This window comes from Microdochium trichocladiopsis (genome assembly GCF_020744255.1).
Source record: "Microdochium trichocladiopsis strain MPI-CAGE-CH-0230 chromosome Unknown B0I36scaffold_6, whole genome shotgun sequence".
NCBI lineage: Eukaryota > Fungi > Ascomycota > Sordariomycetes > Xylariales > Microdochiaceae > Microdochium > Microdochium trichocladiopsis.
In genome coordinates, this window is record NW_025763549.1 from 1,006,888 (window position 1) to 1,022,705 (window position 15,818).

General features: G+C 56.1%; 5 protein-coding genes across 5 annotated transcripts; 2 read left to right on the forward strand and 3 right to left on the reverse strand.

The window, feature by feature from the left end:
• Positions 1–106: 106 nt before the first annotated feature.
• Positions 107–1,425, forward strand: B0I36DRAFT_325052 (uncharacterized protein). Its single transcript, XM_046154191.1, has one exon. The coding sequence runs from the start codon at positions 276–278 to the stop codon at positions 1,368–1,370; it is 1,095 nt and encodes a 364-aa protein (XP_046011393.1). The 5' UTR covers positions 107–275; the 3' UTR covers positions 1,371–1,425.
• Positions 1,426–1,798: 373 nt separating this feature from the next.
• Positions 1,799–4,614, forward strand: B0I36DRAFT_384683 (fungal-specific transcription factor domain-containing protein). Its single transcript, XM_046161019.1, has 5 exons — positions 1,799–2,017; positions 2,090–2,218; positions 2,273–2,945; positions 3,007–3,522; positions 3,614–4,614. Exons 1-5 carry the CDS (start codon positions 1,914–1,916, stop codon positions 4,439–4,441), a joined length of 2,250 nt encoding a protein of 749 aa, XP_046011394.1. The 5' UTR covers positions 1,799–1,913; the 3' UTR covers positions 4,442–4,614.
• A 185-nt stretch (positions 4,615–4,799) lies between these two features.
• On the reverse strand, positions 4,800–6,991 carry B0I36DRAFT_244560 (major facilitator superfamily domain-containing protein; the record flags this gene model as incomplete). Its single annotated transcript, XM_046150066.1, has 7 exons — positions 4,800–4,909; positions 5,030–5,573; positions 5,674–5,817; positions 5,929–6,023; positions 6,139–6,199; positions 6,302–6,410; positions 6,462–6,991. The coding sequence occupies 7 exons, from the start codon at positions 6,989–6,991 to the stop codon at positions 4,800–4,802; spliced, it is 1,593 nt and encodes a 530-aa protein (XP_046011395.1).
• A 1,946-nt stretch (positions 6,992–8,937) lies between these two features.
• B0I36DRAFT_384684 (uncharacterized protein) lies at positions 8,938–10,255 on the reverse strand (the record flags this gene model as incomplete). Its single annotated transcript, XM_046161020.1, has 2 exons — positions 9,311–10,255; positions 8,938–9,161 (listed from the first exon to the last, which is right to left on the reverse strand). The coding sequence occupies exons 1-2, from the start codon at positions 10,185–10,187 to the stop codon at positions 8,938–8,940; spliced, it is 1,101 nt and encodes a 366-aa protein (XP_046011396.1). The 5' UTR covers positions 10,188–10,255.
• Positions 10,256–11,992: 1,737 nt separating this feature from the next.
• On the reverse strand, positions 11,993–13,463 carry B0I36DRAFT_325055 (uncharacterized protein). Its single transcript, XM_046154192.1, has 2 exons — positions 13,109–13,463; positions 11,993–13,010 (listed from the first exon to the last, which is right to left on the reverse strand). The coding sequence occupies exons 1-2, from the start codon at positions 13,287–13,289 to the stop codon at positions 12,274–12,276; spliced, it is 918 nt and encodes a 305-aa protein (XP_046011397.1). The 5' UTR covers positions 13,290–13,463; the 3' UTR covers positions 11,993–12,273.
• Between the last annotated feature and the right edge of the window lie 2,355 nt (positions 13,464–15,818).

Below are 15,818 nucleotides of genomic sequence, written 5' to 3' on the forward strand. Positions count from 1 at the left end.
CCTGCAGGCATGCAGGGCGGTATAGCAACTACTTATAGGTATTCCAGGCTGGATCGAGTACTAAATAAGCGTGTGTTCGGCTGACTGCGGAACCGGCCTGGCCCTTGTAAGTGGCAGCCATCTCCTGGGGTTTGTCTGTGGACTGCCCTGTCACCTCTATCGCGACATATCGTGACCCTTTCCCCTCTCTGACTTGATCGTTCCTTGCGGTCGACACTTATCCTCAGAGCAATCTCTGGCAGGCGCGCGCGTATCGCAATCACACCCTCTCAGCAATGTCGACGCCAGTAACCCATCCCAGCATGGATAAAACACATCTTCCCTTCAAGATCCGCGTGCTCGACGTGGCGCCGGGACCCGCTCCTGTTCGCGATTCTGTCCGCGCTCTCCTGCCAGCTGCGCGCCGTACACGTGGCGACGAGATTGTCGTGGCCCAGCCCGACTTTGACTTCCTCGAGCAGGAGCTGCTGGTCCGCAAGCTCAACGCAGTGCAGGACTGGCTCTGGGCATGTGGCCGCCCGATGCCGCCGCGGGCCTTGCACCACCAGCTCGTCATCCAGCGTGACATCGTCGTCACCGAGAACCCAGAGCTGCATCTACTCTGGGGCAATGGCCGGCTCTACGTCAAACCTCTCCCTCGCTACTTGCTCGACCCAACCTTCTGGGCTGAGCATCTGGTGTGCGACGAGAGCCCCCGCCGGAGGGAACTGGCCGAATGCGCCAGGGGCTTTCTCTTCTCCTACTGCGCCCTGATCGCCTACGAGACCGACTTCCACATCGCCCAGGCGAATCATCTCATCCCAGCTGCCCTCACTTGGGAGGCATGGCAAGATGTCTCGTCAGAAATCATCCGCAACCACTGCTTCTCTGCGATCAATCCGCGCTACTGGTACGGTGAGCTTCGCCTAGGCCGGCTCAACAAAATCTACCAGTTCCGCCTGGGCTACATATTCCGCGGATATACCAGCGTGGCTGGCTACAAGGTTTACGGCGACCTCCTGCGCGACAACTTTGCCGGCTTGGCGACGATACTGGGTTATGTGGTGATTGTGCTCACGTCGATGCAAGTGGGCCTGGGCACAGAGAAGCTCGCAGCCGACGAGACGTTCCAGGCCGTCAGCTGGGGGTTCACCATCTTCTCAATGATAGCGCCATTGATAGCTGTCGCTGCCATTCTGGTCTTCGCATTCTTCTGGATCATGAGCAACTGGCTGGCGACCACAAGCTACGAGGGTAGGAGGTTCCGTGAGATGGGCGTACGGCCGTTTTGGAGGATGCAACAACGCAAAGCCAAAACAACGGCAAGCTCGACGAGCGCAAAGCCATTCATAGACGACGGCGCCTCCGAAGAAGGGCAAGAGGCAATGTGACGAATTTGTCTGATTAGCGATGGAAGTTCAAAAGATCAAACATAAGATTCAACCACTCATTTGTGTCCCTAACTGACGTGCTGGTCATCATCTGTGGTCAATGGTTTGCGCGTGAGAAATATATGCCACCCTGCGCCGAAATGTACCTATTGTATCCCTGCAGTCATGGAGGAAGGCCATCATCAGCAAAGCCACTGCAACTTAAAACGTCTGGACATCAAGCGTGCCAGGAGTATGAATGCACAATGATTCGTTCCGGCGCCGGCCGATGTTGGACCCATAATTCCAGGTCATGCTGGTCGGGGAAGTTTTATTCTTGCCGAGGAACAATCGCAGCCCACTGATTACGTAACCTATATAGCATACTTTCTACGTGCCCTTGTACCTCCCTCTCTCCGTCTTCGGCGCCAGTTTACTTTCGCCGAGCACGCCTTCTCGCTGACTTCCACCTGTGGAACTTTGCACACCTGTCGCTTCCCGTAAACTCGAAAAACATGGCCCGGCAAATCCATTCTTCGGAATCTGATATGGTATCATAAGACAATGCCTCGCGAGAGGACTGATTCGTCGATCAGGAAGCGCAAGTCTTCCGCACGTAGCAGTCAAGACGACATTGGGTCAAGCAAGCGTCCAAAGAAATCAGTTGCGTAGGTTGAATCGCGGCCGACCACATGAAATCGCTGGGGCTACCTCTAATTGGCCTCGTTCCCTCTGTGTAGATGTAATCCATGCCATGCCCGCAAAGTGAAATGCTCCGGCGGCGAACCCTGCTCCAATTGCGAGCAGGCAAAGTGCCCGGCGGACTGCAAATATCCCGTGCGAGATGCAAAGGTGACCGTCTCTGAGAGGTACGAACCCAGTAACCTCGCTTGGTGTTGACAGATACTGACCTCATTGAGAAGCTACATTGAGAAGCTCCTGGAAGAGAATCGCCAGCTACGCCAGACCAGTACGCCCACGACCCCAAGAGACAACTCGAACACCATCACCACCACCGCCCAACATGATCAGCGATCACAGACAGCCCCTACAAGCGAGCAGCGCGATTCGGCTCGGAACCCGCTGCTTGACGACCGCGGCTGGTTCTACCGCCTGGGCAGCTCGGGCAGCATGCCCGTGCACATTGGTGAGGCCGCGGACACGGCCTTTGCCACACGCTTGCGCCAGGCTCTGGCAGAAAACAACAACCTCAAGCACATGCCGCGCATCCATTACGTCAGCGACGAGCGCCTCACGCATCTCGCGGCCAGCAACTGCCCCTGGCCCTCGATGCCCAGGGCCCGGCTGCTCATCAAGTTCGCCATGGACACTGTCGGATCTGTCTATCACACGGTCCGCAGGTCCGAGATCTACGGCGGCCTCAAGCAGCACTACCAGAACCTCCCAACGGCGGACACCGTCTTCGGATATAAGCTGTGGGCGTTGTTTGCCCTCGGCGAGGTCTACTCGTGTAGAACGCCGGCGGCGTCGCCAGACAACTTTCCCGGGCTGGGCTACTTTGCCCAGGCTTGTCGTATACTGGGGCAGTTTCGAGAACGACCGCAGTTTGATGATATCGAGGTCTTGCTTCTGTTGGTAAGGTTTGTTTTGTAGGACACGTGAAAACGAACAACGCTAACACGTCGTGTGTCGACAGTCATTGTATAATCTCCTGATCAATAGAAGATACACGGCCCATGCCTTGGCAAGCATGGCCGTCAGACAGGGAACAGTCATTGGTCTCAACCACAACATCGCATTGGACCTGCTCCCGGATCGTGCGGCGCAAGAACACCGTACGCGCGTCTGGTGGACAGCGTACTTGCTGGAGCGACTCTGGGCGTCCAAGATGGGCCACGCAGTCTCAATCCAAGACGACGACATCACTGTCAGCATGCCCTCGCAGGAAGGCCTCCCAGAGTCCGTGCAAGGCGACTTTATCGATGTCGAGCACGTCAAGGCCAGCATCCGCCTGGCGAGGCTGTCTCGGGACATGATCAACTCCATCTACAACCGCAATGCCACGCAGCCTTTCTCGCAGCGCGTGCAGAAGACACTGGGCGAGCTCCGCGCGTGGGTCAAGGAGCTGCCGACCCATCTCCAGATCGAGTCGCGGGAGCCGGGCCGTCCACTTATGAGGCATGTCAAGTGGCTGCACATGACTTTTAATCAGGTAAGTCCTCCTCCTCTTCCTCCTCCTTCTCTACTCACCCCGATCGGTCATGGCTCTCCCACCCAGCTAAGCCCCGAGATCTTGCTCCCAGCTTGTCATCGTCGCTACCAGGCCGGTGCTTCTGCACGTCTTCCGCACCAATAAACAACTCTGGTCCACGCCCACGCCGGCCCAGAATCTCAGGCAAGAAGTCGGCGAGACGATGCTGGCCCTCGCCGAGGCATGCATACGCTGCGCCCGGCATTCCCACCAGCTCCTGACCGACTGCTGGATCGATGGCTCCTTTGCCATATTCGACTACACCTACACGCAGTACCTGTTCTCCGCGACCACCATCCTGGCCATATCGAGCCTGTCCATTGGCCGGTCCGACCAGGAGGACAAGGACAGCTTCGAGTATGCGTATCAGTTTATCGACCAGCTCAAGAAGAACGGCAACTTTGCCGCTCTCGAGTTCTGGCGCCACGTCGACGAGGTCCGACTCGGCATGCTCGACTTCCTGTCCAAAATGGGCGGCGGCGGAGGCGTGAGCGACCCTGTCCATGGCCCGAACGGGCTGACCCTGGGCACTGGTGAGTCGGCGGCGGCGGCCATGGGCAGAAGTGGTGGGAACGCGCCATCGCTGGGACCCTTTATGCCGTCCTCGGCGAGCCACCAGCAGCAGCAGCAGCAGCACCATCTTGCGCATATCTACGGCGGTGGTGGCGGAACAGCTGCTGCCACAACCCCAAACCACACGGGCTACCAATCCACCATGACAACCGAGATGGCGCTGGCCGAGCCGTCGCTGCAGGATTTCCTGTCGCAGGCCGCCGAGCTGGACCTGGGCTTTCTCGACACGCAGATGCACGAGTCCGGCTATCAGAGCCTCTACGTACCTGGTGTGCCGCCGACATATGATTCTTGGGATCCAAGCTGATGCCCGCCCCTGGGATTAGGGGGGGCACTTGGTAGGATTATATAGATGATGTGTGTTATTACAATAGTTATTACAGGACTTAGTGTACATAGTCTAAAGCATGGTAGGCCTGCTGGGGTATATATCTATAAAAGGCAGAGCTCCCAAAAAGAAAATCCCAAATTTTTTTGTTTATACCCTCCGCCGTCGTGACGTGATGGTGCCCCCCTGTTGTTTATGAAGACCCATCTGACTCCGACCGACCTTTTGGACATCCGGGCCTCCCAAGAAAGGAAAAAAGACGAGATGGGAAAAGGAAAAGGGGGTATAAGAGAGAGAGAGAGAGAGAGAGAGAGAGAGAGAGAGAGAGAGAACAGATTTACAATGCAAGAAGTTGCGGCATCTTGCGCTCGGCCCAGCGCTGCATGTTGATGCCGTATTTGGCCGTGATCATCGACAGGCAGCCAGCGACCAGGACGAGAAGGGCACCTGGAGCACAGGAAATTCTGGTTAGTCTCGATTATTCCCACGCGCCAAATTACTACGCACGAGACGGCAAACAGCAGAAAGAAACTGTAAAGCGAGAGAAAAGAAAGAAAGAAAACGTACTGATGGTAGTCGCAGGCCCCATCCCCACGGCATCGATGAGCGGGACCACGACCGCGCTGCCCACGGCTGACGTGCCGTACTGGACGAGGTACTTGCTGGCAATGACCTCGCTGCGTCTGCGGGGCAGCGCCTCGGCGCAGTACGTGTTGAGGCTGGCGAACGCGAACAGCAGGCCAAACGCCTGGACGGCCGCGAAGACGAGCGCGACGGCCAAGCCGCCCGTGGTGCCCTGGGGAACGTTGAAGTGCAGGCACCACCCGTACACGAGCTGCGCGAGCGGGATGATGGCGAAGAAGGCGACCCTCCCCGAGAGGAGGCGGTCCTGGGGCAGGCGCAGCCCTCCCCGGAGGGCGATGTGCTTGCGCACCGTGGCGTCCGAGTACCGCCCGCCGATGAGGGTGCCGAGGATGAAGCCGACGCCTGGCGCGATGTAGAACAGTCCCGAGACTAGCGGGGTGGTGAGGTTGAAGCGGGGGTTGAGGACGTGCCGCGGAGCGGCGAGCAAAGTGTATTGCGACCAGGACATGCAGCCGCATGCTATGTCCTTGTGGGAGGGGAAAAAGAAAATGTCGATGTTAGTGGGACGGGCATGTAGCGAGGTTGTTTTGGGCCTTTTCTTTTTGGGAAGAGAAGGGAAAACTTACTGTGAGGAGGATGTTTGGGAACAAGAAAGCCTTGAATGTGTTTGTCGGGTCAAACAGCTTGAGCACGGCGAGGGGAGTGAGTTTGTCCTTGTCTTCATCGTCGTCCTGCTGCTTCTTCGTGATCTTCTCGGTTGGCAGTGTGCCCTTTTCGGCGTCGTCGATCTGCTTCTTGTTCGCGGCGGCAATCTTTCGGGCCTTGCGCGTGTTCTTGGCAGCAGGCTGGCCGTTGTGGCGGATGTCTGGCAAGAACAGCACCGACAGAATCAAGCCAATGCCCGACATGGCCACCTGGAGCCACAGTACCGAACGCCAGGTCGTGTATGTGACCATGATGCCAGCGAAGCAAGGTCCTGTGAAACGGAAAAGCGTTAGATTGCTTGTTCTTGTGCTTCACGACAGCCTCGTGAATAACACTAGAAAGTGTCCCCTTTGAGTAAATGAAAGTCAAGGGACATGGGTACTCACCGAACGCTGGACCGAAGACGGTGCCGACCAGGAAGAAGCCCGTAGCTGTGCCTCTTTCCGTCTGTGTATCGCATGATCCATGTTAGTCAAAAACTTATTCACACTTCTTCGCTGCCGTTGACATCGGGTGCCACCACCACCACCAAGCATATTCAAGACTTACAGGCTCAAAGATGTCCGCGATCCACGTCTGCCCGGCGATATGGAAGAACGTGCCCTCGAACCCGCTAATCACCCTCATTGCCGTGAACACGGCCAACCCGATTCCGCCACTTCCATCCAGTGCGCCACCGCCAGCAGCAGCGACATCGAACTCAGGCGACAATGCAGTTCCCGCCGTCGTAACTGCGAAAATAACCGTCGCGGCGAGCCAGGCGTTCTTACGGCCGAAGATCTTGCTCAGCGGGCCCCAGAAGAATATGCTGCAGCCCATGAGGACTAAGACGATCGCGTTGATGAGCTGGATGTGGGCCGGCGTGGAGTTGAGGGATGTGGATATTTCTTGGGTGAGGGGAAAGAGGGAGGTTGAGCCGAAGGTTATGGGCAGCGCAGTGAATGCAGTTACAAAGACGACGAGATTCTTGCGCCATTGTGGGAGGAGCCGGTAGGGGGACGGGGTTGTGTGTGTGCGTTGTAGGCGGAGGGCGTCCGGATCTTGGCTGGCGTCGTTGTTGTTTATTGTCGTTGTTCTGTCATGGTCGTCGTCGTCGTCGTCGCTGTGACCGTCGCGGTCCTCGGCCGAGACTTGAGTGGTGAGCGCGGAGCCGGAACCCGGAGTGGCGTCGGGGGAGTGACAGGGACTTGTCTGGGCGTCCGGCGGGACCGTCGAGATGCGGGCGAGATTGGGGCCCATTGTTGCTGGACGGATAGAAAGCGTCGGAGGCTTGAGAAAACAGACTCCAAAAGGTTGTAGAAAATCGAAGGCCGTGAGAAATAATCGAAATGTCGCATATGCTGTGGTGATGACATGTATCAAGTGTTTTCTGGCTCGATATAGTTAGGGTACTGGGTGTAAGTGAGGCTTGTACTTTCCACGATCGTCCAGATCAGTCACTTGGTCACATATGCTGACGAGAGAGGGAACTCATGAAATCAAGGGGATCCATCATTACTATATGCACAGATCCCATCATTCAATGCCAGCGGTTGACACGAGTAGTCTTGCGCGCTGCTGTTGCTGCTCGGTCTGTACGAGCTTTTCGCCGGTTGGGATGCAACAAGTGGCTCTCGGATCTATCAATGGGGCCCACACGGAAGAGCCGCCGCGGGCGATCACGGGCCATGCCGGCCTCCAAGCGCCTTGGTGGTTACCTGGTCTTGATGCCCGATCTTGTGTCGTTATCTGCCTTGCATGCGGCGACTCTGCCGGCAAGGGCCCATCCCACGTGGGTGGTGGTCGCGGCAGGTAGGGATGCTGCCCCCTCGGGTCGAAAGGGTAATTTCAAGGGCATGTCTTATCTGAGTCGCTGCCGGGAGGAGGGACCTCTGGATGCTTCGTGCACTCGACCATGACAGGGAGTGTGGTTGCCCAAGAGTGGGTCAGCACTTCCTGTTTCCTAGGCGCAATTTGACAGCACCAGGCAAAACCAGGGTTGCTATGTTGATGATGAGTTATCACAGTCTCACCTCGCCTGTCGATGTGACCTACCGGATTGATGTGTGATGTTGGCTACACTGAAGCACTACTCGCGGCGAAAATAATCCGGCTCCGAACCTAGAGATAGTGCATTGCCGTTGAGTCTGCGACCAGGGATTGCTGCTCGGCAAGAACAAATTCTTACCGGCGAGTGGATCCCCGTCCACTCAACGCGTAAGTTGCGAAACCAATATCGCCAGCCCACGGCACGGATGCTCCAAAACCCAACATGAATACTTGTCGCAAGATGCGCAGATAGAATAGGTCGAGGGAGGAATAGATCGTCGACTCTAGATACGTCCAAGCACCGGCAATTCAATGCTTGCGCCATGCAAGAATCACTCCCTTGTAAGTCGGCTAAGGACATGGGCCGTGTACTCCGTATCGTAGGCAGAAACCCTTGTCATGGGCCACGAGAGAACTAAACAGTGAATGCACCACGGGCCTATGATGTAACCATCCTAAAAACATGAGCACAGCAGCACGACCGCTGCCGCGTATCTTGAATTGATCCCACGAGTCGTGTGCGCGGCCCCAGCAGGTCCCGTCCCAATCAGGGAATCCCAGTTCTTCGGCACGGGTGGGTCCCGCCTGCCTGCACGCCTCAAGGAGCGATCCCGATTCGTTTTTGCTTGACACACGTTCGTCCATGCTCGTGCACACACACACACACAGCCTCAAGTTGAGAAACCCCTGTCGGGTATTTGCGCACGCCGCTGCACGGACCTGTGTCGCGGGTGTAACTTGAGATTGAGATAAATGCGGCGGTTGTCATGGCGGACATGCCGTCTTCCGCATCATCAATTGGGTTCCCGTGACCTTGGGCAGCCAGACTGTACATTCAACAAAACTCCAGATCAAGCCCCCGAATCGATAGAAACTTGTACGACAGTGATGTGCATCTGCGAGTATATAAGAGACGGACCCATCTTCTCAAAGATCATCATGATGAATGGGCGCCGATAAGCGCCGCATGCAAATCGCTGCTTGTGCTGTATGGATGTCTTTCTGCCTTGCAATTTCCAAGGTTGGCAAATATGTAGAATTCGTTAAGAGCCAAAGGATATACCAAAACGCCAGCCGGCAATGAAGTCATCCCACATTTGAAAAGACGAAAGACGAAACTTTCCAATCCCATCCCATTTCATAAGCTCATGCGCCTCTTAAGAGTCATAGTCATAACACAAGGACTCGCCACGAATGTCCAGCATGTCCCCCACGGTCACATCTGGCCTCAGCCCCATGGAAGACAGCGTCGTGCTCGCCGTCATGGGCGAGCAATTGTCTCCGGGGGCGGCGCACCCGCCAACCGCCGTGAAACGCGACGCATCGGAGCGCTGCCACTGGTTCCACATGTGGTCGACAAAAGAGTGGTGCATAAAGAATACTATTTTTAATAGAGAAGGTCAGCCAGGAGCCTCGTCTCACAATTCCAAAGCAGAGGGAGCATATTGGTGGTGGTTGTGGAGGTTTTGCGGGGGGGGGGTTCCCCCGCCGGGCCGCACAACACCATGAAGCCATCGTGAGAATACTAACCTGGATCAGACGGCGACGCCGAGACCTCCGCCATGACAGGCCCCAGGCCGTTATGCCCATAACCGTGCGGTCCGCGCTCGTTGCACATCTCCATATCCGAATACGCGCCCTGGCTGTTGCACTGGTTGACGAAATTCTGGTTGACGTTGGAGGTAACGCTGGTATCCTCGCCACGCGACAGGCAACGCTCGGTATTGGAGCTCCCGGGACCGATATGCAGCGGGCGGCCGCCGAACTCGCCATTGGTAATGCATGTGCCCTGGCCGTTGTTGATGGGCGGCAGGGCGCCAAAGTAGTCGTCCGTGAAGAGGCCCGAGGCCGCAAAGTTGCCCGAGTCGGCAACCTCATTCCACCACGGCAGCGGCGCCGCGTAGCCACACTCCTCGCGCAGCAGGCGGGAGAAAGTCCACAGGTAGTAGCGGTGCCAAGGGAGGAAGATGCCCGCGTTGTGGATGGTGTTCGTCATCTGCTGGTGTACCCAGACGAGTTCCTCGTAGCGGTTGGTCGCCGGCGGGGCGAGACCCTGGGCCGGTGCGTCCCAGAGACAGCCGATGGCTTTTATAAAGGAGAGCTTGTCTGCATCGGCCATGTTGCGCCACTCGACACGCACAAAGGGGCTGGCACACTCGGCCTGGGTTGAGACGGTGCCGCCGCCGCCGCCGTCTTCGGCCGCAGCCGTTGTCGTCTGTCCTTGTGTTGTGCTGGACGAAGAAGAGGAGTTGTGACTGCTGACCTGGGCATTGAACTCGTCGAGTGACATTGTTGGGAACTTGTACTCGAAGGGCACGAGCTGGTCCCGCTTGGACGTGTTGGGCAGGACAGCCGCCGACACCGCGGCGGCGCCTGAGGCGATCTGAACTGCCACGGAGAGCCGCATTGTGATACCCGGTGTCGATTAACTCTGTGACTGGGTCCAAGCAGTGATGGTGGACAATAATCAGTCACCAGGATAGAAATGGGGAGGATGGGGGGTGTTGTGCGACCCGAGGAGGAGCAGGTAGGCTGGATCCAACAGGATATATAGGTCAGGATGAGTGCTGAAAACGGGCCCTCGTCGATCTCTACCCACACGCATGGTGCTCTCAGATGGACGACCCGAGGCTCGAGTTACGCAAAGAGTGCTGGCGTTGTGGGTTGGAGACTGAAAGTCCATTGTTTCCCAAACGGGCAAGATTGGCCCCTGCCTCCCCTGCATCCCTGCGCCCGCCGCCGGGGTCCCAGGGGACAGGGGTTTCTTGTAGCAATGGGCACGTCATCTATCTGTCTCCTCCCCCCATCCCTAGGGGGTTTCTGGTTCGTCTTGCCGCCACCATCACCGCCTCTACCGCCGCCACTGCCGCCGCCGCCGCTGCTGGTGCTTGCTCCTCCGTGCCGAGTGGACGGGTCCGTGGCGTCATGGTTGTCTGGGGCTGGCAGCCACTGCGACCACCCCGTTGCGCGCGGCTGACCACAAGCGCCTTGGGTTGAGTTGGCGCCCTGTGGGCTGCGAAAAAGTCAAAAGAGTCACGAGATGGAGAACCAAAGACTGCGTTTCCTCACTAGGACTGACGTCGATCAGAATGCATTATTCATGTGCTGGCTGGTCCAGAAGTGGCAGTACAGCCCCCTCTTCACCTACAATAGGCGACCGCCCACAGGCAATACGAAAAGATGTGCAAGGCGGAGTAGTACACGACGACCCTGGTGGGTGGCCGGGCATCCTCTGTCGGGACTAGTGCTTTGCAGATCACCAACCACAACGGCTCGAACGGTTCAGGCGTTCTGCGGGTACCGTACAATACCACCATGGTGTATGGCCGCTACCCGCCAATTCTGTTTTTAGCCTTACGTGTCCCCCAAAGTACCCGACTCAAGTCATTCTCATCCCTCCATTACGATCGATCGGCTCATGACTTGTCTGGTGACGACGTGGGCCTGTCCATCCCCCGCAGCGCAGGGCTTAGGCCCATCACAGATGGCACATGCGCGATGACCTCGCCTTTGCCCATCTCTGTTGTCGTCCGGCGGAGTCAACACGGGCATGGAGCGGGGTACTGCAGGATCGACATGATCTACTGAGAAAGTTGCAGCGGGAGAGTAGCAAGCCGGCATGGTGTCAGTTCATGGCCAAGCTTTCTTGATCGGCCGGACGCAACGTGACAGCTGCCGGGTCACCTTATCACCGTAGCATCATGACGTCGAGGTAGATATCTGCTCGATGCGAAGGAGAGTCTCGGGCAGCTTTCAGCGACCAGCATCACCATCGGCCCTACTCCCATGTGAGCGCAGCACGTAGCGCTCAGAGCGACTGATATTGACTGTCTGGCTGTCTGTCAGAACGACCGTCGAAGTGTCCGAGCTTTTGAGAAATTCCGAGAGCACGTGAAGCACCTCGTCATCATATTGATCTACCAGAAGGGCCGCGGTGACACATTTAAGGCTTTATATATCACGAGCTTCCTAATCTTCCTCGTTAGAGAAATATGTGAGCATCTAATAAGCTCTTACAACACCAGCTGTACGATTAATAGAGCTGGACAGTTCTCGCCTCCTAGGCGTCCCTCTGCCCTGTGTGACCGAGTACGAAAGTGTTCCTGCCTTTTACTGCCCTAGTTAGTTGATGATATAAAGTACAGAATTCATTGTATAATCGTGGCCTATGCAGCCGAGTACGTCTTGGCTGGCGCTGCGAACAACTTTTGTATCCACATGCCGCTAAGAAGACCGGTCCGGAGCAGTAGCATCGCTCATGAGAATATCATCAACACATTCTTTCTACAATGCACACATGAGATGTGTGTTACGGTCGATGATGGGGATCATCTGGGACTAGATTGATGAATTATCAAGAACCTCGGTACTGTTTGTGCTGTTGGAAACCCAGGCTCTGTGAAGAGCACTACCGTGTGAAATAGTGACACTCACCAACCTCTTGTTCCGTTCAATATCCGCCCTTCAACCATTGTTCCTGGCCACAGTTGGCGCTACTGCGTCCTTGATGCCTCCAGCTCATAAGACATGACACGCACGCCAGGTGATCGAGCCAGATCGGCAACGTGCTCACCATGATGGCGTTGGAGATCATGGCCCCAAGGGGAGACAGGTTGACTGTCCAGCTCCTGCGGTTCTCTGGGTATTGCAGCCGTGGTTGGCGCTTCAAGTTCGGGCTTTTCGAACCGCGTGGCTTCACTCGTGGCCGCGATTTGCGCAGTGACGGGTTGCGATGTGTCGGTGCCAGGCGTGCTGCCCTGATTTCTCTTCTTCCGTAGCCAGCGACAAAACCAGACTATGAGGAGCGAGCACACCATTATAGGCAGTAAAATTACGAGCGCCATTTGGCTGGCGAAAGAGAGCTCATAATTAGGTCGAGAGTCCTGATTGGCTGCCACTGTTGGACTGCTGTTCCCATTTCCTGAGCTTGAAACTGCAGAAGAGGTAACGGCGCCTGTCGTTGTGGCTGATGTTGTTTGCCCGCGTTGCACCAGAAAGAAAGTCTCGCTGACTGTCGCGCCTGGGAACGTAGCATCTCCATACTCGGAGAATATTTGAAAGCCGCGCGGGCCATTGGACACGGGAATTGTTGGCGGCACGAGCCAGCTGTGATAGACCGCGGTCGAATTGGGACATTTGCCATCGGCCCCTGTGAGCCACACAGGCGGTCCGGTAGAAAACAGAGTAGGGGAAAGCCCGGCAGCAACTGGATCCCAATGTAGCGTGGCGTCTGGATACGATTATTCAGCAGACTGTCACTATATGCACAGAACTGTACTATTCCCAGCCTCGCCGGTGGCTTTGGGATAGGGATAAGGTAGGACAAACCAGTGATATTCGCCACGACAGAGAGCTTCCGGCTGTCCCTAAGCTGTGCTCTATAAAACAACGGAGATTTCCAAAGAGATCGATCCAAGATGAGCGTGATGTTCAACGTTTCGCCAGCAACGATCTCGGTGGCCTCGATCGGAGAAGCAAATTCGCCGTACGTTCCGGGGCAGCTCGTCATCGTCGCGTGTTTTGACTCGACTAATGTTGGAGGCGTTGCGCAAGTGTGACTTGTCGAGGTGCGCGGAACGCGGCGTCGAGGAGCACGCCAATGTTTTTCAATGTCTCGAGGCACGCCGCGATTGCTGATTATTCCGTTCCAAACATGGCGACACCCCCTTTGCGTCTCGTCTCGGCCCAATCCGGGATTGCAATCTGCAGGCTGTCGCTCAGACATGGATAAATATGCAAGACCATGACTTGTTGGACGTCTTGCAGGCATATCGCGGCCCAGCCGCACGGTTTCTACCCCGGCTCCATGCAGTTGGTTCCGGGGATAATTCACTACCCCTGACTCCTCCCCAACATCAGGGAGGACGGGGACTTCCGCGCCCAGTCAACGCGGAATGATGACGGGCTTGGAACTTCTGCAGCTCCTGAAACGCAGAACGGATTGAGATCTCGTTTAGGTGCGTTCGCCGTCAGTCTTATCAGGCCGCCAAGTTCCTGACAATATTTTGAAAGGGAGATCTGCGCTGTCCCCCGCCTTTAGGCACATGTTGCGGTTGAGCATGGGTGCTTACAATAGTCTCTAAAATTATGTTCGCGACCCCGAGGTGTGGTGGCCTATAAGTGTCCTGCTTGTTTCTTGCTCTTGCTGCGGTTGGTTCTAACTTCAGTTGGACTATGGAGCCAACATTGGCACAGGTTACCAGCTGCATACGTATACAGATGTTGTTGGTATTTATGGCTTAGTGCCCTTGTGGAACTTGGAATACTTTGCTGAATAGAATTCACTGATGTAATCAAGAAGATCTAGCATCAAGTCAAGTGACTGACTGAGGCTACCTGTTCATCGGCGGTGCTGTGAATGTCACTGTTGCAACCCCCACAGCTGGGCCTGTGGTTTCATTCAGCCTCCCTCATGCCAGCACTACGGCCCGAGTCTAGCTACAGTAAGACACGTTGATCCATAATTGAGTGGCACTGGGTCCACTTCCCAGCTCATGCCTCAGACACCGCATCTAACTCGTTCCCATTATTTCCAGGCTCCAGGTGGAAGTCGAAACTAATGTCGCCTTATCCTACTTCCTATGCGTCGAGATACTCATTGCCACCTGCTCACCGGATCTCTGCGCGATCATCCTCTCTGGCGGTTATGAAGGTTGTATCTCAATAGTCCACTGCGTAGAATACAGATACTCAGCGAGTAGCCGACCCATCAGCCAGCCCCATCACCTTTTGATGCTTATTAGTGTTTCGAAGATCAAAATGATGTGTTGCGACGCACGCAGACTTCTTCCTCTTGGATTCCGACCGAGATCTTCTCGCTGTAATGTCGTGCGTGGAAGATCTGGAGAGAACCGTCCGAGCTGCGGCGTGTTCGTCGTGCTCCTGAGATAACCTCAGTCCATGATCGACGGGTCATGGGCACACCGTCGCACATGCACAGCTTCCTTGTTAGTGCCACTCCAACCTTGCGCGTGTGTGAACATGTTCGCCTTGGCCTGTATCGATTGCCTTTGAAAGGACAGGATCATTTTTCTACGCATAATCCTGAGGGTAGTGATGAATCCGCGACAACCTCCAAGTTTCTAGGTGCGCATACGGCTGCCATCTTTGCTGCCCGTCTCGACGGGTAGCGGGACTAGCATCACCATGGCCCTAGTCCCAAGCGGATGCGACATGTCTTACTTAGAGTGACTTGGTATTGGCTGTCTGTCAGGAACGCCGCCGAAATGCCCGGGCTTTTGAGCAATTATAGCGGAATGCGAAGAGCCTCGCTACCAGATCTGCTAGTCGGTACGGTGCACGCTACATGATCCAGGGAGCAAGTGCTTCTACACATTTCTGCTCCAGTGGATTCCTGCGACAAGCTACGGTATTCGTGGTACAATTGCAGCCTATGCTCTAGCCGTAGACACGTCTTGGCTTTCACTCCACGACCCTGGTAACACCTCTTCCTTTACGTGTGCAGTCAGACTTGGGTGAACATTGAAACCCAGAATGGTCGTTGACCCCGTTCTACCGCAGAGAAGCTCCCTACGCAATATCGAAGCGCCAAGCCCGGAGACGGGCACTTTATGCAGGGTCTAGTTTGTGGCTTAAGCCACTGATGCGTGCAGGGTCCCACGCATTTTGACAACCCCATTGCACGAGAGCGCGCCTCTTTTCACGCACTCAAACCGAATCTCGGGCACCTTCTCTACATCCGACAGCTGTCCCGCAACGTCAATTGAGATTCCAGCCGCAGCTAATCCCCACGACCGACATTGTGACTGATCTCCTGCGATCACCAAGGGAGAAGCTTGCCGCCCCCACGACCTTGGATGACAGTCAGCACCACTGTCGAGCATCTACGTCATCGTGTCCGTCAGCATCTTGTGTGATCTTTGCCAGCAGGGCCATGTTGCGGCCAGCAGACAGCTGATCTCCTGCTAGCCCGCCAGTCTCTGTGCCCAGCCGCACTTGCCCATGTCGTTTGCTCCAACGTTGCAACGCTGGCGAGGCTGGGGATGGACGGTGAGTCGACTGTTCCCCCACTTCCCCA